This window comes from Pseudophryne corroboree, chromosome 6 (genome assembly GCF_028390025.1).
Source record: "Pseudophryne corroboree isolate aPseCor3 chromosome 6, aPseCor3.hap2, whole genome shotgun sequence".
Taxonomy (NCBI): domain Eukaryota; kingdom Metazoa; phylum Chordata; class Amphibia; order Anura; family Myobatrachidae; genus Pseudophryne; species Pseudophryne corroboree.
This window is the reverse complement of record NC_086449.1, coordinates 201960154-201986742: the sequence shown is the minus strand read 5'-3', so window position 1 is coordinate 201986742 and position 26589 is coordinate 201960154. Positions and strand designations below refer to the sequence as shown.

Here is a 26589-nt window from a genome sequence, read left to right as displayed (position 1 = left end):
AAAAGTAAGGTGATTTCTTAGGTTTTTTTTTGTTTGTATGGTTTTTTTTTAATACATTTGCAAAAATCTCAAAAGTACTTTATTCACGCTGTCATTATGGGGTATTGTTTGAAAAATTTTGAGGTGAAAAAATGAATTTATTCCATTCTGGAATAAGGCTGTAACATAATAAAATGTGGAAAAAGTGAAGCGCTGTGAATACTTTCTTGGATGCACTGTAGATAAATCGGGTAATTGATCAGTGGGCAAATTATGCCATGGATAATACAAATGTCTCTTGTGTCTTTCCTTTCAGGAATTGTGTTTTTGGATGAGGTTGACAAGATAGGCAGTGTTCCTGGAATCCACCAACTGAGGGATGTGGGAGGAGAAGGTGTGCAGCAGGTATGTCATTCTGATAACATTTTAGTGGTTGGTTGGTTGGTTGGTTGGTTGGTTGGTTGGTTGGTTGGTTGGTTGGTTGTTTTGGGTTTTTTTTGTTTGTTTTTCTCTTTGACCTGTAGTTGGTACATCCTTTCGGTGCCTTTATCTATTTCACTCAGATTTATGCAATGTGGGTGTATAAATGTAAAAATGTTGCTGCTTACTTGCAGGGTCTGTTGAAGCTCCTAGAAGGCACAATTGTTAATGTCCCAGAGAAAAACTCAAGGAAGCTACGTGGTGAAATTGTACAAGTTGACACAACAAACATCCTCTTTGTGGCATCTGGAGCTTTCAATGGCCTGGACAGGGTCATCAGCAGGAGGAAGAATGAAAAGGTGTGTTCTCACAGGTGGTGGTGGTTGTGTTTCTCTAGCCTTCCAGTAAGGAAATTACAGTATATTGCATTTACCAATGCATCCCTTTTGTGTAAATGGAGATAGAGTGGAAAACACTTGGCATAACCCATATAATATAAAACTCTTCCCTTTTCTGTAACTGTTGTGTCCCATTTCTATGTTTTGTTATATCCAGTTCCAGTAATATTGTCAAAGAACAGATTTGAGTATTCAATACATCGGATATATCTCCCTACTTTCTCTCTAAATCTTTTTCCACTGCACTGTACTGGAGATGGGAACAAAAATGTCCCTTTTTAAAAACATTTTTTTAGTGTAGCTGCTTGTGACCCCTGGTGGTGTGCCTGATAGGGGGTGGTATGCCCACAGTCAGTCGTATCCTTTTTGTTTGTAGGGTGTAGCATCAATTGGGTCCTGCACACAAGTTTGATCAACCTGTAACTCATATGGTGGGATAACAGCATCTGCTGTGCTATCAATGTGTAATCTGTGCTACCAAGTTCTGTGCCTGCTTTTGCATGTCTCTGCCAGTGGCGTGCGGTGAGGTCAGTGGCTGGTGAGGCACCACAGCCACAATGTCCGCCAAATCCTGCCGATGACCCCTACCGCCGCCGAGCCAATCTCCGCTATTGCCCCTGAGCCGATGCCCGCTGCCACCGCCAATGGCTTACAAACTCGCCCACCATTAACTCACCCACCCCTCCGCCACTAATTTGCATTTCAGTCCAATGCCCGCTGCATGCCTGCTCAACATACTTGTGATATATTGTACATTTTTATAGGAAAAAAAAAATTAGTGTTTGGGACTGGGAAGGGAGTGGGAGGAGGACATAAATGCAATTTTGTTGTCCAGGGCTTCCATTAACTTAATGGAAAAGGGTCTGAATGGGTTAAAAAATGTAAAAAAAAAAAATGCTTGAGGTCCCCCCTCCTAAGTATAACCAGCCTCGGGCTCTTTGAGCCAGTCCTGGTTGTTTAAATACTGGGGAAAAAATTGGACAGGGGTTCCCCGTATTCAGACAACCAGCACCGGGCTCTTAGTCCGGTCCTGGTTCCAAAAATGTAGGGGTCCCCCTTATTTTTAAAACCAGTACCAGGCTCCACTAGCCAGGGAGATAATGCCACAGCCGGGGGACACATTTATGGAGGTCCCTGCGGCCGTGGCATTACCCCCCCCCCCCCCCCCAACTAGTCACCCCTGGCCGGGGTTGGAGGAGTGGGGATCCCTTATATCAAGGGATCTTCCCCCTCCAGGCACCCAAGGGCCACGGGTGAAGCTCGAGGCTGTCCCCAGCACCCCTGGGTGGTGGGTGCCGGGCTGATAGCCATAAGGGAAGAAAAAACAAAGAAAAAGCGCCCTACTGAGCCTAGGTTGAAAATGCTGCCTGCTGCTCTCAAGGGAAAAAGGTATTAGCACACCCTAAACAATTGGAAGAAAAAAAGAAGAGAGAGCGCAAGCAGACTACATGTACATTTGAACAAATTTATTCATAAAATAAGTTAAATCACAATCAGTTAAAAAGTGACATTAGTTAAAACTAATAATATATTCAATTCAACAAAGAATCCACACTCGGCATATGATATATAATAGTCCCACAGTACTAGTGCACTAGTAAATGATGCAATATTCGGTATACGTTCTTTGTTAGAACCAATGATCCATCAGTCTGGTGTGATTAATGGTGGCTGATAATTTGATATGCAAATTTTTAAAAAAATATATAGCACTTTAGAAACAGTTCCAAAATGAATGTTTTCCTTTTATTCTATATAGTAGTGATATTCTTGCTATTGGATAAACCGGTTTGGTAAAGGTATCATACTGGAATTAGGTGAAGTAAAGTGCATGAGCTCCGTCTGTCACTCTCTCACTGTGACTAGTATCCGGAGCTGAATTGCTTACCGCTTCCACAGATGTCCCAGCGGTACTGACCATGAACCGGGCGCCGCTCTTTCTAGCGGCTCAACCTCCCGTTCTCCTGCCGGACCAGTATGGCAGGATATCTCTTTCACTGCCGCCTCCAAAACGGATCGCTGGTGCTCCAGATGATTTGAGCACTGTAGAATGAATCAAATGAAAGCCACGGTCCCCGTATAGCAAGCGGGACCAATGCAGGTGGCTACGGAGCTGGTCAATCAATTCTGGCAGAGATTGAGGGTATAGAATAAATAAACTCGTAGGACTGACGAGTGCCTGGATCCTTTGAGCCCTAAGTGTGTAAAACAAAAGAATATTGTTTTTTGTTGTGGAACTACAAGGCCCAGCAAGCCTCCCCCGCTTGCTGGTACTTGGAGAAACTCAATTACCAGCATGCGGGGAAATAACGGGCCCGCTGCTACCTGTAGTTCTACAACACCAAAAAAATACCCAAATAAAAACACCACACACACCGTGAAAGTTAAAAAAAAAAAAACACACTTACACACTCACACATACTTACCTACAACCCACGCCGATCACGTCCACTTGTCCATGTAGAATCCGATAGGGGTACTTGTAAAAATGAGAGGGATTACTTACCTACATCCCACGCCGATCACGTCCACTTGTCCATGTAGAATCCAATAGGGGTACCTGTAAAAATGAAAATTATACTTACAAACTTTGTTCTAATCCAGAGGAAGGGGAGGGGTGGGGGGGGGAGGAGAGGAGAGAGAGAGGAGACAGGGGGATTGATTCTGCAAAGGACAGAGAGCCGACGGAGCGTCTGGCAGAGAGGTGCAGTGGCGAGAGAGGAAAGTGATCACAATAAAAAAATATATATTTTCAGGCAGAAATGCTAGTTTCATGTTCTCCACAGCTCTGCCTGTGGTTCCTATTAATCGTTGCTAGGCTACTAATGAACTGGTAATTAGCTGGGCTGCAGGGAGCTGGAGAGGAGAGGTCTCACCTGCCACAGATGTAGTGTGTATCCCTACAGCAGCTGGAGTCGCGTACACAGGGGAATCATGGGTGTACAGGGAAGGGGACAAAGCTAAAGGTACACACATTGTACTTGGGTGTAAATCCATATTTGTAGCTTTGCCATACAATACAATGTACACTGTCGCCCTCAAACAAAATGAGTCCGTGTCCAGAAGGATGGGCGACAATAGAGGGGGTTGGGACGGGAGATCAATATAAAGCTTTATACATTTCTCTAACGTCCTAGTGGATGCTGGGGACTCTGTAAGGACCATGGGGAATAGCGGGCTCCGCAGGAGACTGGGCACTCTAAAGAAAGATTTAGTACTATCTGGTGTGCACTGGCTCCTCCCTCTATGCCCCTCCTCCAGACATCAGTTAGAATGTGTGCCCGGCCAGAGCTGGGTTCTCCTAGTGGGCTCTCCTGAGCTTGCTAGAAAAAGTATTTTGTTAGGTTTTTTATTTTCAGAGAGCTTCTGCTGGCAACAGACTCTCTGCTACGAGGGACTGAGGGGAGAGAAGCAAACCTACTCACGGCAGCTAGGTAGCGCTTCTTAGGCTACTGGACACCATTAGCTCCAGAGGGATCGAACACGGGTACCTAACCTTGATCGTCCGTTCCCGGAGCCGCGCCGCCGTCCCCCTCGCAGAGCCAGAAGAACAGAAGCATGAAGACATCGAAATCGGCGGCTGAAGACTCCTTTCTTCACTTAAGGTAGCGCACAGCACTGCAGCTGTGCGCCATTGCTCCCACAGCACACCACACACTCCGGTCACTGTAGGGTGCAGGGCGCAGGGGGGGGGCGCCCTGGGCAGCAATTAAGATACCTTTTGGCAAAATTATACATATATACAGTGGCACTGTATATATGTACGAGCCCCCGCCATTATTTTTACACAGAAATGGGACAGAAGCCCGCCGCTGAGGGGGCGGGGCCTTCTTCCTCAGCACTCACCAGCGCCATTTTCTCTCCACAGATCCGCTGAGAGAAGCTCCCCAGGCTCTCCCCTGCAATAGAAGAGGGTAAAAAGAGAGGGGGGGCATATAAAATTGGTGCAAAAACAATATATACAGCAGCTGCTGGGTTAACACTAAGTTACTGTGTGATTCCTGGGTCATATAGCGCTGGGGTGTGTGCTGGCATACTCTGTCTCTCCAAAGCGCCTTGTGGGGGAACTGTCTTCAAATAGAGCATCCCCTGTGTGTGTGGTGTGTCGGTACGTGTGTGTCGACATGTCTGCGGTAAAAGGCTCCCCTAAGGAGGAGATAGGGCAAATATGTGTGTGAGAGGGTGTCTCCGTCAACAACGCCGACACCTGTTTGGATATGTGTAAGTGCTGAGGTGAATTTATTGCACAAAAGATTAGAGAACAGACAGGAAATCTACCCATGTCTGTCCCTATGTCGCAGAGACCTTCAGAGTCTCACAATGCTCACTATCCAAAATAATAAACACTGATATCGACACAGAGTTTGGCTCCAGTGTCGACTACGATAATGCAAAGTTACAGCCAAAATGGCTGAAAGGTATTCAATATATGATTATTGTAATAAAAGAGGATTTGCATATCACTGATGACTCATTTGTCCCTGACACAAGGGTACACATGTTAAGGGGAAGAAAGCTGAGGTAAATTTCCCTCCTCTCATGAGGAAAAAGAGCGGGAAACTCCAGACAAGAGACTGCAGCTTCCCACAAAAAATTCTCAAGCAGTATCCTTTCCCCACTAGGGCCAGGATGTGATGGGAATCTTCCCCTAGGGTGTCCCGTTTGTCCAGAAGGTAGCACTGGCTATTCTCAGGGATACTGCAGATAGCGTGCTCATTCTAGTATACTACTCAGACCGGCGATTGTGTCGGCATGGGTTTATAGCGCTGTGGCAGCGTGGACAGGTACCTTATCAGCAGAGATTGAGACCCTAGTATGCATATAGAGAGATATATATATTAAAGATGCTGTCTTAAGTGATAGGTGTATATGTGTGAGTGTGTGTGTGTGTGTGTGTGTGTGTGTGTGTGTGTGTATATATATATATATATATATATATATATATATATATATATATATATATATATATAATCATGCCCAAAGAGACATGAGTATACTGGGTCCTAGAGTCAAAGCTATGTCGATTTCTGCTTGACGTGTCCTGTATTATATGCAATGGACAGATGATGCCGACTTAAGAGGCATTTGGAAGGCTGAGGATTGTGTGGAGAAGGGTTCTCGGACCTGGTCTCCACAGCTATAGCTGGTAATTCTGATATTTTGCCTTATATTCCTGCACAGCCTACGAAAGCACGACATTATCAAATGCAGCCTTTCGAATAAAGAAACAAGAAAGTCCGAGGTGCGTCCTTTCTTGCCAGAGGCGGGGGCAGAGGAAATAAGCTGCACAACACAGCTAGTTCCCAGGTACAGAAGTCCTCCCCGGCCTCTACAAAAATCCACCGCATGTCGCTGGGGCTCCACAGGCGGAACTAGGCCCGGTGGGGGCACGCCTTCGTAAGTTCAGCCACAAGTGGGTTCACTCCCTGTTAGTTCCCTGGGCAATAGATGTTGTGTCTCAGGGATACAAGCTGGACTTTGAGAAGATGCCCCCTCACCGACGGCCCTGCCGGCTTCCCCCCACGAGAGGGAAACAGTGTTAACTGCAATTCATAAATTGTATCTTCAACAGGTGGTGGTCAAGGTTCCCCTCCTTCAACAAGGAGGGGGTTATTATTCGACCATGTTGTAGTCCCGAAACCAGACGGTTCGGTCGGACCCATATTGAATTTAAAATCCCTGAACATATACCTGAAAGGGTTCAAGTTCAAGTTGGAATCGCTAAGAGCGGTGATTGCAAGCCTGAAAGGGGGAGATTTTATGGTGACTCGGGACATAAAGGATGCATTCCTTCATGTCCCCATTTATCCACCTCATCAGGCGTACCTCAGAATTGCGGTACGGGATGGTCATTACCAATTTCAAACGTTGCCGTTTGGTCTCTCCACGGCCTTGGGAATAATCACCAAGGTAATGGCGGAAATGATGGTGCTCCTGCGGAAGCAAGGTGTCACTATTATCACGTACTTGGACGATCTCCTCATAAAAGCGAGATCAAGAGAGCAGTTGCTGAACAGCGTATCACTTTCTCTGGAAGTGAAACGGCAACACGGCTTGATTCTATATATTCCAAAGTCGCAGTTGGTTCTTACAGCTCATCTGCCTCTCCTAGGCATGATCCTAGACACAGACCAGAAAAATGTTTATCTCCCGATAGAGAGAGCTCAGGAGCTCGCGACACTGGTCAGGAATCTATTAAAACTAAAACAGGTGTCAGTGCATCACTGCATTCGAGTCCTGGGAAGGAGGGTGGCATCATACGAGGCCATTCCCATCGGCAGGTTCCATACCTTCCAATGGGACTTACTGTACAAGTGGTCCGGATCACATCTTCGGATGCATCGGTTAATCACCCTATCCCCCAGAACAAGGGTGTCTCTCCTGTGGTGACTGCAGAGTGCTCACCTTCTCGAAGGTCGCAGATTCGGCATTCAGGACTGGGTCCTGGTGACCACGGATGCAAGCCTCCGAGGGTGGGAGGCAGTCACACAGGGAAGAAATTTCCAAGGGCTGTGGTCAAGGCAGGAGACTTGCCTTCACATCAATATCCTGGAACTAAGGGCCATATACAACGCCCTAAGTCAAGCGGAGACCCTGCTTCGCGACCAACCGGTTCTGATCCAGTCGGACAATATCACCGCAGTGGCTCATGTAAACCGCCAAGGCAGCACAAGGAGCAGGGTGGCGATGGTAGAAGCCACCAGAATTCTTCGCTGGGCGGAGAATCACGTAAGCACACTGTCAGCAGTGTTCATTCCGGGAGTGGACAACTGGGAAGCAGACTTCCTCAGCAGGCACGACCTCCACCCGGGAGAGTGGGGACTTCACCAAGAAGTCTTCACGCAGATTGCAAATCGACGGGAACTGCCACAGGTGGACATGATGGCGTCCCGCCTCGACAAAAAGCTAAAATGGTATTGCGCCAGGTCAAGGGACCCTCAGGCGATAGCTGTGGACGCACTAGTAACACCGTGGGTGTTCCAGTCGGTCTATGTGTTTCCTCCTCTTCCTCTCATACCAAAGGTGCTGAGAATTGTAAGAAAAAGAGGAGTGAGAACAATACTCATTGTTCCGGATTGGCCATGAAGGACTTGGTACCCGGAACTGCAAGAAATGCTCACAGAGGACCCATGGCCTCTGCCTCTCAGACAGGACCTGTTGCACAAGGGACCTGTCTATTCCAAGACTTACCGCGGCTGCATTTGACGGCATGGCGGTTGAACACCGGATCCTAGCGGAAAAAGGCATTCCGGATGCAGTTATTCCTACGCTGATAAAGGCTAGGAAGGATGTGACAGCAAAGCATTATCACCGTATATGGCGAAAATATGTGCTTGGTGTGAGGCCAGGAATGCCCTACAGAAGAATTCCAGCTGGGTCGATTCCTGCACTTCCTACAGTCAGGAATGACTATGGGCCTAAAATTAGGGTCCATACAGGTCCAGATTTCGGCCCTATCCATTTTCTTTCAAAGAGACCTGGCTTCACTGCCTGAGGTTCAGACGTTTGTTAAGGGAGTGCTGCATATTCAGCGCCCTTTTGTGCCACCAGTGGCACTTTAGGATCTTAATGTGGTGTTGGGTTTCCTGAAATCCCACTGGTTTGAGCCATTTAAGACTGTGGAGCTAAAGTATCTCACGTGGAAAGTGGTCATGCTGTTGGCCTTAGCTCCGGCTAGGTGTGTGTCAGAATTGGACACACACACACACACACACACACACACACACACACACACACACACACACACACACACACACACACACACACATACACACACACACACACACACATACACACACACACACACACACACACACACACACACACACACACACACACACACACACACACACACACACACACACACACACACGTCCACCTACCAGACGCTGGCTGCTCCAGACGCTGCCACTTCTGTGCACGTCGTTCACGATGTTCCCCCGTACAGCACTGGCAGTGACATGGGCGTGCTTTCAGATAGACTTACACAGGTGCCGCTTGCATTACTTTTTTCAATGGGCTTTTACAGCCCTTTGCTTGGCCCCGCCCCCTGCTTCCACCCGCTTATAATGCACAGCGGGAGGCACCGTTCTCTGTTCCGCACAAAAGCCTTTAAACAACAAGTTTACATGTGAAAACATTAACATAATATAAAAAAGATACTTATAACACACAATATGTCATAACTATCTTCTTTGTATTATTTTAATCGGGAATGACACTGCCTCCCCTGACTGCACGTCCCTGGTCTCTGCAGTATTGCAAGCCTTCACACTTCATTCAGCTTGCCTCAGCAGCCTGTACAGCATCTTCTCATTAGTCCAACCGTCCCTCTGGAGATGATGGCCAACTAAGATGGCCTGCTTCTCCAGTACCTCTTTATTGTCTGGGAAAAGGCAGACAGCAGCTGATGCTCCTCTCCCCGTTGGAGGACAACCCGGTAGTCCAGAGACGGCTTTTTCCACCTCAAGGCTGTCTGATTCCAGAAACCCATGTCCAAGACAAAGGGCACTATGCTCTCCTCTTTAATGATCACATTTCTTTTACCTTCTAAATGACTACTTTGCTTGTGGGACTGTCTGCCTCACTTTGTGAGCCCTGCATCACTATATAATGCAGACTTGTTAGATTGGGTTTGCTTTATAGCCTAGTCCATGCTTGGCTAACCTGTGGCTCTCCAGCTATTGTTAAACTACAAGTCCCAGCCTGCCCGACCACCGTTTTGCTGTTAGAAAATGCTAAAACTGTAGCAGGCCAAGATGTGATGTGTAGTTTCACAACAGCTGGAGAGCCACAGATTAGGCTAGGCCTGGCCATACGAATTACTGCAGTTCCATGCTTAGCCTAGCCTAGGTGCAGTCATTCAGACCTTTTGAAAGCTAGTGGACAGTACCTTGATGCCCCAATGCACAAGAATTGTCCTGCCCTGCTGCTTAGAGTCCTGGGAATTATTTTTGACAGGTAAATGTTGGATCCTTCCTGAAGTATAGAGGAAGCTGTACTACAGTTAAAAACTCCAAGAAGAACTGCCTGCAACTGATTTTTACTGCCAGGCTTATCAGGGCATTACTTTTGTCTCTGAAATTGAGCACTTTCCTGGCTATTTTGTAATTTATATCTTCTTTTTTTTTTTTTTTTTTTTTTATACAAGCAGTCTGATCCCCGACACTGCTTAGAATGCCAGCACTAGCATCCTGACAAGTATCACAATCCCGGCAATTCTTACCACCGGGATCCCAAACGAGGGTTTGCCAGGGCTACAGATAAGTAAGCCAGCTGTGGGGAGTGGGAGGTTTCATAGTTACATAGCTGTTGAGGTTGAAAAAAGACAAATGTCCATAGCGTTGAATCTGTATTATGAATTTTATATTAAGTGCTGTATCCTTGGATAGTTCTTTCAGCTAGGAATTTATCTAATCCATTTTTAAAGGTATTAATTGAATCCACTATTACTACCTTCTCTGGAAGAGAATTAAAAATCCTTACTGCTCTTTACTGTGAAGAACCCTCTTCTCCGTTGTGTATGAAATTTTTTTTTTCTTCTAACTTCAGGGGGCGTCCTAGTGTCCTATGTTGCATTTTTTGATAAACAAATCGTTTGATAAATCCTTGTATTGTCCCTTTATATATTTATAAATATTAATGATGTCCCCTCTCAATCGCCCCTTTTCCAGTGTAAACAAATCTAACCTTTTGAGTCTTTCCTCATAATTCAGTGCCTCTAACCCCTTAACCAGTTTGGTGGCTCACCTCTGAACCCTTTTCGAATACCAAGAGATCTTTATTATAGTGAGATGCCCAGAACTGTGCACAATATACCAGGTGTGGCCGCACCAATGATTTATACAGTGGCAGGATTACACTCTCATCCCTTGTCTCCATTCCACGTTTTATGCATGCGAACACCTTATTTGCTTTAGTTGCTGCATTTTGACATTACGTACGACTACTAAGTTTATTATCGATTAGCACCCCCAAATCTGTTTCAACTACCGTTATCCCTACATTTTCCCCATTTAGTTTATACAGTATTCTGCCCGATTGTTTTTAGTCCCAAAGTGCATAACTTTACATTTGTCTATATTGAATCTCATTCTCCATTTTTCCACCCAGATCTCAAGTCTAGATAAGTCATTCTGTAGAGACTCAACATCTTTGTCTGAATTAATTACCCTACATAGTTTAGTATTGTCAAATTGCCACTGTGCTTGCTAGGCCCACTCCTAGGTCATTAATGAATATGTTAAACAGCAAAGGCCCGAGTACTGAATCCTGCGGTATTCCACTGAGCACTGAGGCCCATTCAGAGAACATCCCATTTATCCCCACTTGCTGTTCCCTGTTTGTACAGCCAATTACTCACCCAAGTATAAATAGTGTTTCCTACCCCAAGCTCTCTTAGTTTGAAAATTAGTCTCTTATGTGGGATATCGTCAAAGGCCTTAGCGAAGTCCAAAAAGACCACATCCACTGCTTTACCCTGATCAATATTATCGCTCACTTTCTCGTAGAAGCTTATAAAGTTAGTTTGACATGACCTGTCCTTCACAGAACCATGCTGATTCTTAGTAATAACCTTGGAGAGGTATCCAAGTGCTCTAGTATGATATCCCTTAATATACCTTCCAATATTTTCCCCACTATAGATGTCAAACTTACCAGTCTATAGTTGCCGGCATGAGTTTTAATACCCTTTTTAAATACTGGGACTACCTCTGCTATGCGCCAGTCCTTGGGTATTATTCCTGATGCAATTGGCTCGCTGAAGATCAAATATAGGGGTCTAGATATCTCTGCGTTAAGTTCCATAGGAACACTGGGGTGGAGTCCATCCGGCCCAGGAGATTTATTTATCTTAATTTTACTTAGCCTCTCCCGGACTACTTCCTTGTTTAACCAATTACTTAGCAACGGGTTGTTATTATAGTTTATGTTGCGCTCTACTCTCGTCAACCTGTCCTCTCTAGTGAACACTGATGAAAAGAATTTATTCAATAAATCTGCTTTTTCCCTATCATCATTAATCAAGACATCTGACTCTTACTTTAATGGCCCAATATTCTCCTTTTTTAGCGTTTAGATACTTAAAAAACTTTTTGAGGTTTGTTTTACTCTCCCTTGCGACTTGTTTTCTATTTTTGCTGCTCTAATTTATTTTTTGCATTTTTTTTGTTACATTCCTTGTAGAAATGGCATGATTCCGCCTTCCCGTCAGACTTAAATGCTTTGAAAGCACACCTCTCTTTATCCATTTGTTCCTTTACCACCTTATTAAGCCACATCGGTTTGAATTTACTACTCCTGTTTTTGTTGACCTTGGAAATAAATGAGTGTACTTATTGAGCGCAGTTGTAAAAACATTCCACATTTCAGCCGTATTCTTACCATGAAATACAATTTCCCAATGTATGTCTTCATTGCTTGTTTCAGCAAGTTGAAATTAGCTTTTCGAAAGTTAAGTCTTAGTTAGACCCTTTTATAGTGTTGTTTTTGGAAACTGGTATCGAATGTGATCATATTATGATTGCTATTTCCTAAGGTCTCCCCTACTTTAGTTTTTGATATTTATTTCCTCATGATTAGTTAGTACTAGGTCCAGTATAGTCCTATGCCTAGTCGGTTCCCCGATTACCTGGGACAAGTAATGATCTTTTAGCAAGTTTAAGAACCTGTTACCCCTAGCTGTATTTACTGTTTCGGTGTTCCAATTTATGTCCGGGTAATTAAAGTCCCCAATGATAATGACATCCCCCATTCCTGCAGCTTTTTCGATGTGCTGCAAGAGTTGTAATTCATCAGACACACTAATATTTGGCAGTTTATAGCATGTCCCTATCATGAGCTTTTTTGTATCTTTACCCCCACTCGAAATCTCTACCCATAATGACTTCGCGTTATCTCCAGTACCCTCTGAAATGACCTCTTTTTAAAGACTGTTTTAAGAATGGCTTAACATAAAGACAAACACCCGCTCCCGTTTTATTAGTCCTATCTCTCCTGAAGAGGGTGTGCCCCTCCATGTTTGCTGCCCAGTCGTGAGAATTGTCCCACCATTTCGTACAATTGTTTCTAATTCCGCCATTTTACTTGTTAGGCTTCTTGCATTTGCAATAATACATAAGTTTAGTACTGTAGTTCCCTGATCCGCAAATTTTGTTGTAGATAACGTTTCCTTATGAACTTGAGTTTTTCTTAAATTACCATCGCTGACTATTTCTCTTACGTCCTAGAGGATGCTGGGGACTCCAAAAAGACCATGGGGTATAGACGGGATCCGCAGGAGACATGGGCACACTAAGACTTTTTACTGGGTGTGAACTGGCTCCTCCCTCTATGCCCCTCCTCCAGACCTCAGTTAGATTCTGTGCCCAGGAGAGACTGGACACACACTGGGGGAGCTCTGCTGAGTTTCTCTGGAAAGACTTTGTTAGGCTTTTTTATTTTCAGGGAGACCTGCTGGCTACAGGCTCCCTGCTTCGTGGGACTGAGGGGAGAAAAGTCAGACCTGCTTCTTCTGAGTTAAGGGCTTTGCTTCTTAGGCTACTGGACACCATTAGCTCTAGAGGGTTCGATCACTTGGTGCGCCTAGCTGCTTGTTCCCGGAGCCGTGCCGTCACCCCCCTCACAGAAGACAGAAGCCGGGTGAGTATGCAGAAGGCAGAAGACTTCAGTAACTGAGGTACAGCGCAGCGGTCGCGCTGTGCTCCATGCTCCCACACACACACACCAACGGCACTCACAGGGCGCTGGGGGGGAGCTCCCTGGGCAGCAAGTTACTGAGGTTATTTTTACTGGCAAAAAATGCATATTCGGTGCCCGGGCACTATGTACGAGACCCCCCGCCAGTATAAAAAATTCAAATTTAAGCGGGACTACAGCGCGCCGGGAAGGGGCGGGGCTTAGCCGCACAGCTTACCAGCGCCATTTTATCTCTTCACCGTGCAGGGTCATTGTCCCGGTTCCCCCATCCCAACGGGGGGAAGGGTTCTATTCGAGCCTCTTTGTCGTGCCGAAGCCGGACGGCTCGGTCAGACCGATTCTGAACCTAAAATCCCTCAATCCGTACTTGAAAACTTTCAAGTTCAAGATGGAATCTCTTCGAGCTGTGATCTCCAGCCTAGAAGGGGGGGATTTTATGGCGTCAGTCGACATAAAAGATGCCTACTTACACGTCCCGATATATCCTCCTCATCAGGCCTTCCTGAGATTTGCGGTGCAGGATTGTCATTACCAATTTCAGACGTTGCCGTTTGGGCTTTCCACGGCCCCGAGGGTCTTCACCAAGGTGATGGCGGAAATGATGGTACTCCTACGCAAGCAGGGTGTCACAATTATCCCGTACTTGGGCGATCTCCTGATAAAGGAGAGATCAAAAGAGCAGTTGCTAAGAAATGTGGAACTCTCCCTGACGGTTCTGCAACATCATGGTTGGATTCTAAATTTGCCAAAGTCTCAGTTGATCCCGACAACTCGGCTGCCCTTCTTGGGCATGATCCTAGACACGGAACTATAGAGAGTGTTTCTTCCGGCGGAAAAAGCTCTGGAAATACAGACCATGGTCAAGGAGATTCTGAACTGGCAGGAGTGTCGATTCATCAATGCACTCGAGTGCTAGGGAAGATGGTTGCTGCTTACGAAGCCATTCCGTTTGGCAGGTTTCATGCCCGGGTGTTTCAGTGGGATCTGCTGAACAAATGGTCCGGGTCTCACTTGCACATGCACCGGAAAATATGTCTATCTTCCAGGACCAGAATTTCTCTCCTGTGGTGGCTGCAAAGTTCTCACCTTCCAGATGGACGCAGGTTCGGAATCCAGGATTGGGTTCTGCTGACCACAGATGCAAGTCTCCGAGGCTGTGGTGCAGTCACACAGGGAAGAAGTTTCCAGGGAAAATGGTCAAGCCAGGAATCTTGTCTCCACATAAATGTTCTGGAGTTAAGGGCCATTTACAACGGCCTTCTGCAAGCAAATAACCTTTTTCAAGGTCTACCTGTCCTGATCCAGTCGGACAACATAACAGCGGGGGCGTACGTAAACCGCCAGGGCGGAACAAAGAGCAGGGCGGCAATGGCGGAGGCCACAAGAGTTCTCCGCTGGGCGGAACAGCATGTGAGCGCTCTGTCAGCAGTCTTCCTTCCGGGCGTGGACAACTGGGAAGCAGACACGGTCTCCATCCAGGAGAGTGGGCCCTTCATCAAGAGGTGTTTGCAGAAGTGACAAGGAATTGGGGAATTCCGCAAATAGACATGATGGCGTCTCGCCTCAACAAGAAGCTTCCGAGGTATTGTTCCAGGTCAAGGGACCCCCAAGCCAGTGCAGTGGACGCCCTGGTAACTCCGTGGGTGTTTCAGTCGGTGTATGTGTTTCCCCCACTTCCTCTCATTCCAAGAGTGTTGAGGATCATAAGACGAACAAGGGTTCAGGCAATACTCGTCGTTCCAGATTGGCCAAGGAGGGCCTGGTATCCGGATCTTCAGGAACTGCTCATAGAAGATCCTTGGCCACTTCCTCTCAGAGAGGACCTGTTACTGCAGGGGCCATGCATGTTTCCGGGCTTACCGCGGCTGCGTTTGACGGCGTGGAGGTTGAACGCCAAATCCTAGCTCGTAAAGGTATTCCCGGGGAAGTCATCCCCACTCTCCTTAAGGCTAGAAAGGAGGTCACGGCGAAACATTATCACCGTATTTGGAGAAAATATGTGTCGTGGTGTGAAACCAAAACTGCTCCTACGGAGGAGTTTCACTTGGGTCGTTTCCTCCATTTTTTTGCAGGCAGGCGTGGATGCAGGCCTCAAATTGGGTTCCATCAAAGTGCAGATTTCGGCTTTATCTATTTTCTTTCAAAAAGAATTGTCCGCCCTTCCTGAGGTTTAGACTTTCGTGAAGGGAGTGCTGCACATCCATCCTCCGTTTGTGCCACCCGTGGCACCGTGGGATCTTGAAGTGGTGTTAGTTTCTTATGTCTCACTGGTTTGAACCTTTGCGAAAGGTTGAGTTAAAGTTTCTCCCTTGGAAAGTGGTCATGTTTTCGGCCTTGGCGTCTGCCAGACGAGTGTCAGAATTGGCAGCTTTGTCTCACAGGAGCCCATATTTGATTTTTTTATGTGGATAGAGCGGAATTGAGGACTCGGCAACAATTTCTGCCGAAGGTGGTTACTTCGTTTCACATAAATCAACCTATTGTGGTACCTGTGGCTACAGATGCTGTGGCAGTCCCGAAATCTCTTGATGTTGTAAGAGCTTTAAAGGTTTGTCGCCATAACGGCTTCTGTTAGGAAAACGGAGGCTCTGTTTGTCCTGTATGTTCCAACAAGATTGGAAATCCTGCTTCCAAGCAGACTATTGCACGCTGGATTTGTAATACGAGTCGGCACGCTCATTCTTCGGCTGGGTTGCCGTTGCCGAAGTCCGTAAAAGCCCATTCTACGAGGAAGGTGGGCTCATCTTTGGTGGCTGCCCAAGGGGTCTCGGCACTTCAACTTTGCCGAGCAGCTATGTGGTCGGGTTCAAACACTTTTGCTAAGTTCTACAAGTTTGATAACCTGGCTGAGGAGGACCACATGTTTGCTCAATCGGTGCTGCAGAGTCATCCGCACTCTCCCGCCGGTCTGGAGCTTTGGTATAGACCCCATGGTCCTTTTGGAGTCCCCAGCATCCTCTAGGACGTAAGAGAAAATAGGATTTTAATACCTACCGGTAAATCCTTTTCTCCTAGTCTATAGAGGATGCTGGGCGCCCATCCCAGTGCGTACTGTTACTTGCAGTTGTATTGTTGGTTGTTGTTTTCGGTTACACGATGGTTGTGTATCGGTTATGTTCAGCTTGTTGCTGTTTCTTCGTTCATATTGTTATCTGGTATTCCTGCTAATCCAGTTGTACGGTGTGTTTGTGATGTGAGCTGGTATGTATCTCACCCTTAGTTTAACAAAAATCCTTTTCCTCGAAATGTCCGTCTCCCCTGGGCACAGTTCCTATAACGGAGGTCTGGAGGAGGGGCATAGAAGGAGGAGCCAGTTCACACCCAGTAAAAGTCTTATAGTGTGCCCATGTCTCCTGCGGATCCCGTCTATACCCCATGATCCTTTTGGAATCCCCAGCATCCTCTACGGACTAGGAGAAAAGGATTTACCGGTAGGTATTAAAATCCTATTTTTTTTTCTCCTTCTCCACCCCCATTATATGTTATACATCCCTCTTTTCTTCGCTCTCTAGATGTCCCACTAGTTCTTACTAATCCCTCCCCCCAGGCATGTAGTTTAAAATCTCCTCCAACCTTCTAACCAACCTGCCTCCTCCTCATTCAGGGTTAGGTTTAGGCACCCACTTGGAGGGTTATGGTTAGGCTGCAGGGGGGAAGGGTTAGGTTTAGGCTGCTGTAGGGATGTGTTCGGGGGTCATTGGCGGGAAAGTAAGTATACTTGCCTAGCCCCTGTTGGGATTCTCGCCATCTGGCTGCTGTGTTCGGTTTTCTGACCGCCAGCATATCACACCCCAACCCAAATATATCAAGGGTTTTACAAAGTCCAGGAGGGAAACCTTCTTCAAATGAAGAGAAGCAATAGGACACGAGGACATGCACTGAGACTGGAGGGGGGAGGTTCAGTGGAAATTTGTGAAAAAATTACTTCACAGAAAGGGTAGTGGACAAGTGGATTAGCCACCCATCCGAGGTGGTGAAGGCTAAGACATTAGAGCAATTTAAACATGCTTGGGATAGACATAAGGATATCCTTACAAAGAAATAAGGATCAAATAAGGTTGGAGATAAAAATATGGTAGAAAAAGGGGCAGACTAGATGGGCCAAGTGGTTCTTATCTGCCGTCAAATTCTATGGGGTATATGCAATTCACGGCGAATCGCGGCAATTTTTCGCCGTTTTTTAATTCGACTAAATTCGCCAGGTGAATTCCGGAAGGTGGCTTCCGGAATTCACCATATTCAATGAAAAACGGATTCGCCAGAGTCGCGGGCGAAAATCGGCCGATTTGGCGGATTTTGCCGCGATTTTAAAAAACGGTAAAAAACGGGAAAAACCCGAAGAAAAAAAATGGCGTGGGGTCCCCCCTCCAAAGCATAACCAGCCTCGGGCTCATCGAGCTGGTCCTGGTTCTAAAAATCCGGGGAAAAATTGGCCAGGGATCCCCCGTATTTTTAAAACCAGCACCGGGCTCTGCGCCTGGTGCTGGTGCCAAAAATACGGGGGACAAAAAGAGTAGGGGTCCCCCGTATTTTTAACACCAGCATCGGGCTCCACTAGCTGGACAGATAATGCCACAGCCGGGGGTCACTTTTATGCCGTGCCCTGCGGCCGTGGCATTAAATATCCAACTAGTCACCCCTGGCCGGGGTACCCTGGGGGAGTGGGGACCCCTTCAATCAAGGGGTCCCCCCCCCCCCAGCCACCCAAGGGCCAGGGGTGAAGCCCGAGGCTGTCCCCCCCCATCCAATGGGCTGCGGATGGGGGGGCTGATAGCCTTTTGTGATAATAAAAAGATATTGTTTTTTCCAGTAGTACTACAAGTCCCAGCAAGCCTCCCCCGCAAGCTGGTACTTGGAGAACCACAAGTACCAGCATGCGGGAGAAAAACGGGCCCGCTGGTACCTGTAGTACCACTGGGAAAAAAATACCCCCAAAAAAACAGGACACACACACTGTGATAGTAAAACTTTATTACACACTACCGACACACACATACTTACCTATGTTGACACGCCGACTGCCACGGTCTCCGACGATCCGAGGGTACCTGTGAAAAAATGATACTCACCTTCCAGCGTCCAGAGATAAATCCACGTCCAGAGAGATAAATCCACGTACTTGTAAAAAAAAAAAGAAAACGCAAATACCCGCTCCATACCGGACTAGAAAGGGGTCCAATGCTTTCACATCAGACCCCTTTCTCCCGAATGCCGGGACATCACGTGACTCCTGTCACTGAAGTCCCTTCAGCCAATCAGGAAGCGCTACTTCCGTGGCGCTCACCTGATTGGCTGTGCGCTGTCTGTACTGTGACAGCACATCGCAAAGCCGCTCCATTACTTTCAATGGTGGGAACTTTGCGGGTAGCGGTGGGGTCACCCGCCGGTCAGCCGCTGACCGGCGGGTGACCTTACCGCTAGCCGCTAAGTTCCCACCATTGAAAGTAATGGAGCGGCTTTGCGATGTGCTGTCACAGTACAGACAGCGCACAGCCAATCAGGTGAGCGCAACGAAGTTGCGCTTCCTGATTGGCTTAGAGACCTTTCTGTGACAGCTGTCACTGACAGGTCTCATTCGTGGAAAGGTGTCCCATGTGTCAGCATGGGACCCCTTTCAGTCCGGCATGGAGCGGGTGTTCGGTTTGTTTTTTTGCCAAGTACGTGGATTTATCTCTGGACCATGGCTGAGGTGAGTATATTGATCTTTTCTTTTCAGGTATCCGTGGATTCTACATGGAGAAGAGGACCGATGTCGGCGTGTGAACATAGGTAAGTATGTGTGTGTCGACGTATGAAATAAAGTTTTACTGTCGACGGTGCGTGTGTCCTGTTTTTATTTGGGTATTTTTTTCCCAGTAGTACTACAGGTACCAGCGGGCCCGTTTTTCTCCCGCATGCTGGTACTTGTGGTTCTTCAAGTACCAGCTTGCGGGGGAGGCTTGCTGGGACTTGTAGTACTACTGGAAAAACAATATCTTTTTATTATCACAAAAGGCTATCAGCCCCCCCATCCGCAGCCCATTGGATGGGGGGGGGACAGCCTCGGGCTTCACCCCTGGCCCTTGGGTGGCTGGGGGGGGGGACCCCTTGATTGAAGGGGTCCCCACTCCCCCAGGGTACCCCGGCCAGGGGTGACTAGTTGGATATTTAATGCCACGGCCGCAGGGCACGGCATAAAAGTGACCCCCGGCTGTGGCATTATCTGTCCAGCTAGTGGAGCCCGATGCTGGTGTTAAAAATACGGGGGACCCCTACTCTTTTTGTCCCCCGTATTTTTGGCACCAGCACCAGGCGCAGAGCCCGGTGCTGGTTTTAAAAATACGGGGGATCCCCTGTCAATTTTTTCCCCGCATTTTTAGAACCAGGACCAGCTCGAAGAGCCCGAGGCTGGTTATGCTTTGGAGGGGGGACCCCACGCCATTTTTTTTTATGATTTCACCGTTCCAGCATAAAAAAAAAAAAAAAAAAATATATTAAAAAATATATAAATAATATTTGTGCCTCCAAAAAAAAAAAAAAAAAAGTACCTAATCCCTTCTAATATAAATAGATCTGCTATTCCCCCAAAAAAAAAACACAAAAAAAAACATGTTTAAAATTTTTTTATTTGTTTTCACCCTCCAAAGTGTGGCGGATTGAAAATTACGAATTTGCTGTCTAAAAGCACTGCTGTCGAATTTCCAAACTTGAATTGAATATGCTTTGGTCGAATTGCAGCACTTGTATCATTGCAGAAAAGTCGAATTTGCAAAAATTCGAATTTCAAAAAGTCGAATTTTGAAAGTCCGTTTTTTGGTCGGAAAGCACTGAATTGCATAGGCGATTTTTTTTTTTGGTCGAAAATGACCCGAAATTCGACAATTTCGGGAATTCGACCGCAATTGCATATACCCCTATGTTTCTATGTAACCTGTCTTTTTCCATGTGAAGAGAAAATAAGCCAAACTAATGCTCTATTCTGCAAGTCAAAGTCTTCTGAAAAAATCATGTGTAATATGTGTGTGTACTGTATAAATAGTTACTGGTATTGATGTTGAAATGTGCCCAGCCCAAAAATTTCAAAATAGACTCTGCAGTGAAGGGGTTAAGGCCATTTATATTTCAGTTCTTAGAAGAATATATGCTATTGATTTAACGCAGCCTCACCAAACAGTTGTGCTATTATTTTTGCGATAGAAATGTTTTTTTTGGGCGCCCAAAGTAATGGGTGCCAATCAGAGCAACTGAAATGTTTCTTTGATTGGGTGCCACTTGCTTTACAAGCGCCCATGTAAACAGGGTTTAGCCGCGAATAGTGGACTTTGCACACATTTCTTCTCGCCCCACAGGAGGCTGAGATGCAAGAAGAGATGTCACCCTCGCGGCTAACTGGCGTCTAAAAAGAGCAACGTATTAATTGCTCTGTTTTGCACCCCCTAGTGGTAGCCATCTTTCTCAAATCTCAGACAATAAATCCAACATCTCTGGCTTTGTCAATGTATCTGGGCTTCTTCCTCCATATAGCACATAGTGATCTTTGTAAAAATACAACAATTTAGAAATTGTAATGTTCTTATGAAAACTGAAACTGGCTTTGCATGCTGTACATTTTACATTTGATTTTTTTTCCTCTTCCTGGCAGTATCTGGGATTTGGCATACCCTCTAACTTGGGCAAAGGGCGTAGAGCGGCAGCAGCCGCGGAACTAGCAAATTCGAGTTCTGAATCGAATGCAGAACAAGACATTGAAGAGAAGGACCGGTTGCTGCGACATGTTGAGGCTAGGGATCTCATAGAGTTTGGCATGATCCCTGAGTTTGTAGGACGTCTTCCTGTAGTGGTGCCTCTTCACAGCCTTGATGAGCAGACTCTTGTGCGCATCCTCACAGAGCCACGTAATGCTGTCGTGCCACAGTATCAAGCCCTGTTCAACATGGATAAGGTTTGATTATTATACCTTGTTTTCAGATCTAGTTATGTTGGTACCGAAACCAGATTTCAGTTTCAGTGTAAGATCTGTGAGGTGTTTTTGCATTGCACAAAAATAATTATAAAGATGTTTCATCACCTTTATAAATGTATTACAAGGAAGTCTTTACTTTTTTGGACATCTTGTCCTGACTGCAACTACATACTGTGTGTGTATTATGTTGTGCAAATCTGTACCTTTTGCACGTTACAAAATTATGACTAGCTGTACATTTTTGCCTCCAGAACTTTAGTATACAGTGGTAAGATATGAAGCAGTTAGATTTGGGTGGGTTATATTGTTTCTGTGCAGGGTAAATACTGGCTGCTTTATTTTTACACTGCAATTTAGATTTCAGTTTGAATACACCCTACCCAAATCTAACTCTCTCTGCACATGTTACATCTGCCCCCCCCTGCAGTGCACATGGTTTTGCCCATTCGCTAACAAATTTGCTGCTGCGATCAGATCCGAATCAGGCCTAATATATGGTGTTCTACACTCTCTGCAGCGCTTTATCAACATTTCAGCCTGTGAGCTGTTCAGTAGAAGTGCCGCATGTGTTTGTTTGTTTTTCTTATAACTTTTGTCCAAACCATCTTTCAATACGGCGTTATTTTAACGTCCTGCACTGTTTTCTGGTACACCTAGATAGAACACCACTATGATGGGCCATTGAAGGATTCATTAACATGTTCTTGTTTTGCAGTGTGAATTAAATGTCACCGAAGGTGCTCTGAGGGCCATTGCCAGGCTGGCTCTTGTACGAAAGACTGGTGCCAGAGGACTCCGTTCAATAATGGTGAGGGAGTTGGGATCCTTTTCATTGATGCAACCTTTTATATATCTTGTTGTGGGAAATGGCAGAAGAACGTCTTTGCTGATCACTCATCTGATCTATGGTTAAAGGCATGTTATATTACAAAAAAAAAAAATCCCACCCTTTAAGCACCCTCAAATAGACTATCCCTTTTTTTTTTTTTTTGCGCCCGTGACTGAGCTACTCTCTTTTTGGATGTATATTCACAAATTAGTCTTAGCTTTAGTAAGAAAATTGTTCCAAACTTAACTTTTAGGTACAGTTGGTGAAATATATAATTTATATATAGATATTTAGAGATACGAGAGATATTAAAAAAAAAAAAAAAAATTACACTCCCAATTAAATCAATGCATTATGAATCACAGTTCTGTTGGTTCCAGGTGTAACCTATCTGTGCATAACAATGTGAATGAGCGATGGCCATGGTGCTCAATAAAGTAAATCATGAGATGCATATTCTTTAGTTAATTTATCTGTATATAGTAATTTCACATGCAGTTTGAGACACTGATGCATCGTAATGGGGATGATATACCGGCTGACGGGATGTCGGCTGTTAGTATACAGACATCGGTATACTGGCAGCGACGCAAAGAGTCCCCTCGCAGGCTCGCTGCGCTTGCCACGATTTGGACCCGGTGGCCCACAGGTTGTATTCCCACTTGATTCCACCAACTGCGTGGGAATTGCGGGCGGGTCTCTGCATTCTGACCGACGGTAATATGTCAGCTGTTGGGATTTTGGCGCCGGGTTCATGAATGCCAGGATCCAGACAGCCAGCATAATAACTGCATCCCGATGCATCTACCCTGGTATTGTAATGGAAAGATGGCTGCTCTATTCTCCAACTGGATTTTTACTATTTGTATACATAATGTATAATGCTAGAATGCCATACCAGACTTTCATTTGTTCCTTTTTAAAATAGTATGGGGTCAAATCCAATAAATTATTACATTGTTAGTAGCTGCATGGCCTTATTTCTCTCATGGAGCAGTGAATGATGTAAAGCTGTGATTATTGCTCCTCTTGCATAAATTTGGGCACAAGGATAATGATCATAATAAATATCCCCCTCCTCTCCCTTAAACTATTCCCGCGTTTCCAGTACACTTCACAATTTGTTGATATTTCTGCCATATATATATATAGAAGTGACTTGACTGCAGTTGCTCCTTATAGAGTTGGCAATGACTTCTCTGTTTCAGAGTCCTACACTCGAGCCAAACCAAAACCTAACCTGTGCTTTCTGGTACTCCTCACTGCAGGTAGTTGGTGTAGAACCGGGCGGCTTCTCTCAGTTAGGCAGCTATTTGCTGGGTACAGAAACTCTTATCATTCAGCTGTTAACATGAGTCTTTTAATGCCTGGTCTGGTAATATCCTACAGTAGTTTAGTAGAAGGTGTGCGCAGCCTGCAACTGGAGATCTGTGAACCTAGAGGACAAAGATGAGTCCCTGGCTGGGCAGAGGATAGTCGAAGATAAACTGAGACTTTTCAATGTCATTCCATTAATTTCATAACTGTAATGGCTCAAAAATGTACTTGTGTTTCCTTTGTCACCGTGATTCAATCTCTGTGACTATGGAGACTGATTTTGCATCTTGAGGTTCTTAATTTTTTATTTTTTTTTATATCCTTTTATATTTAATATAATTATGAATGTTTGTTATAGGAAAAACTGTTACTTGAACCCATGTTTGAAGTTCCAAACTCTGACATAGTGTGTGTGGAGCTGGACCAGGAAGTGGTTGAAGGAAAGAAAGAACCCAGATATATTCGGTAAGTTCTATAGACTTCTCCTGCAAACTAGAAAATACTGGTAGATTCATAGGATTCTGAATAAATTGTTAAGTTCAAGTACTAGGCACCGACATCGGAGTTCCAAGGATTGACTTGCCTGAATGCCACTTTACACCACTATGAAGAAGTATCACCCATGCCACCCAGTATTTCTATATTTCTATGATTAATGAAATGCCCATGGGCTTTATCAGTATGCAATATGCTTTGTATGGATCAAAGTAAACTGACGCATGTTTTGTCACGCTAAAAGCACATCATTTAATTGCAATCATGTGTTTTGCAATAGATTAGTTCCTGTTTCCAGGTGTTGTCACTGTTCTGTAATACTTGCATCTTTTCCAGAAAGCAAAATCGGGATATAACTGAGGAGGACTATGACTCTGGGGTGGAGGAAGAAGCCTGGTCTCGACAGGCCGATTCTGCAAACAATTAGACTGTCAAGATTACTACTGTTCTCCTTCAGTGTTAACATTACAGTTTCTCCTTTAAAAACAAATCCATTTTCAATATACTAAACACAGCTATTTTATTACCTGGGAATTTTTGCTTTGGTAGAACAAGATAAAATGATGCATTTTAAGAATCTTCCGGTTTCTACAGTAGAGAGCAGTGTTTATACGTGTCTGATGGTAACAATGTATATTCTGTCTGGGGATTTTTATAAGACTAAACTTTGTTAATTCTTAAAACAGAATTTGGGACTACCTGGGTTAATTTTACAATTATGTTCATTAACCATTTGGTGGGAGGGCTGGCAATCACACCGAAAGATGTTGGCTGGGCTTCACAGCTCTCACCATCTCCCTTCCATGTATTCCTTATTGCCTTTTTTTCTTTTTCTTTGCAGAGTTTTATTTTATTTTTTCAAAAAAACATTTTTTTTTTAATTTTTTTTTTTATGTCCAAGTAAAACTGAAATTTCAGCTTTTAATTTGTTTCCTTCTCCACTGATCATTTATTTTAAGCTTGCTTCCACTGGATACTATATGGGAGTCATGCGGATACAGGAGAGTGCTTTTCATGCCCCAGTATAACCTCCATTTACAATAGGGAGGATATATTGGAATACATGATGTGCCCACAGTGCACAGAGAACCATGGGGCAGACAATTAACCTATGGAAAAGAGACTTGCTGCATTCTTGGCCCATTTGAAAGAGCTGAAATTGCACCTGACTGAAAAGCATCTTTGCGATTGTTACCACAATTGGAAAGCCTTGTTCAACCCATCTTAAAATAAACATGTCAGGCAGTTATGTATAGTAAAGGGATGACTTAGTTCTTCATACATGAATGATTTTTGTAAATCATTTCCAACTGGGAATGTACCATATCATGCTGCAGACCCCCATGGTAGTGATGGGGTTAACAGGAATAGCTTTTAAGTTATAGAGAAATGCTTGCCTACTGTTTTTGTCATCCACCCCCTCCCCTTTTTTTTCAATTTTAGAATTTCATAGAAAGACGCAAACTTAAACCTTATCACATTCACTTGAATAATCTTGCTCCTTTAGCCCAATTGTTTGTGTAATATGAAAAGACATGTATATTTTCTTTTTTTCTTTTTGTGGTTCCTTTAAATTAATTAAAACATCTGCCTGTTTCCTATGCGTGTCAGTGCTGCATGTTTGAAGCGATGGTAGTATTACTGGAAGTTGCAGTACAGACTGCTTTCCTATGTAAATAGCTTGCTTCATCAGATCTGTATATCGTGCTATGGGTTTGGTACACACCCTACTATTCTCTGTCATCCAGTTTTGTGGATACTGCTCACTATGGGTTGATTGAGGTGTCCGGAGGAGATGGAACTTACTATACAACTATAACTTTAAGGGGCAGCCGCTGCTGTGGGCATAGGAGTCTTCTGGGTTTGGGGGGCTGTGATGTTGCATATTAACCTGTAGGATCCTTTGTCTGCAGGGGAGATCTTTCTTTTTATTGACATTTTGGAATTCTGGCTCATCTAGCTTTGTTGGGTGCTCAGTCTTTTCTGCCGATAGGAGAATGATACATAATGGTTCCCACTCACTCCCAATATGAAATAAACATTTTCGATAAGAATTATGAAACGGATTTATTACCGGGAAACTAAAAGTGAAACTATTTTTGACATTCTGATTATATGAAAGAGGGTTGTCTAAATGAGAGAGAGAGGTTGTAGGAGATAGAGGAGCAAGAGAGGGAGGGAGACAGGGTATCGGGGAGGAGGAGCAATTGGGGGAGACAGTGAGAGGGAGTGGTAGTGAGTGGGAGAGAGCACCTCAGGAAGAGAGAGTCTGAGGGAGGGGGAGCGAGCGGTAGAGAGTGGCAGGGAGAGAAAGAGGTTATCAGAGGGGGAGCGAGCGGGAGAGACACTACCTGTTGCAGCACTGCTGCTGGAAGCCAGTCGGGTGGGTCGGACCGGGGCAATGTTTGCTGCAGTGTGTGGGACCTGCCTTATCCACCCCTCCTATAATCTGGCCCTGCCTAACCTGTTGGTTCAAAGATCCTGGAGGCAATAATGGAGCAATTACTGCT

The 26589-nt window shown here is 45.2% G+C and overlaps 1 protein-coding gene across 2 annotated transcripts in view; it reads left to right on the top strand.

Annotated features, from left to right (window-relative positions):
- The window catches only part of CLPX (caseinolytic mitochondrial matrix peptidase chaperone subunit X), a 90717-nt gene extending 65039 nt beyond the window's left edge, over positions 1-25678 (top strand). For both annotated transcript variants that reach the window (XM_063925639.1, XM_063925638.1), the window contains 6 exons: positions 296-384; positions 594-758; positions 21118-21417; positions 22154-22246; positions 23943-24049; positions 24416-25678. In XM_063925639.1, coding sequence (XP_063781709.1) covers positions 296-384; positions 594-758; positions 21118-21417; positions 22154-22246; positions 23943-24049; positions 24416-24506 — 845 coding nt within the window. In that variant the 3' untranslated portion in view covers positions 24507-25678. The remainder of the gene's footprint in view (positions 1-295; positions 385-593; positions 759-21117; positions 21418-22153; positions 22247-23942; positions 24050-24415) is intronic.
- The last annotated feature ends 911 nt before the right edge of the window (positions 25679-26589 follow it).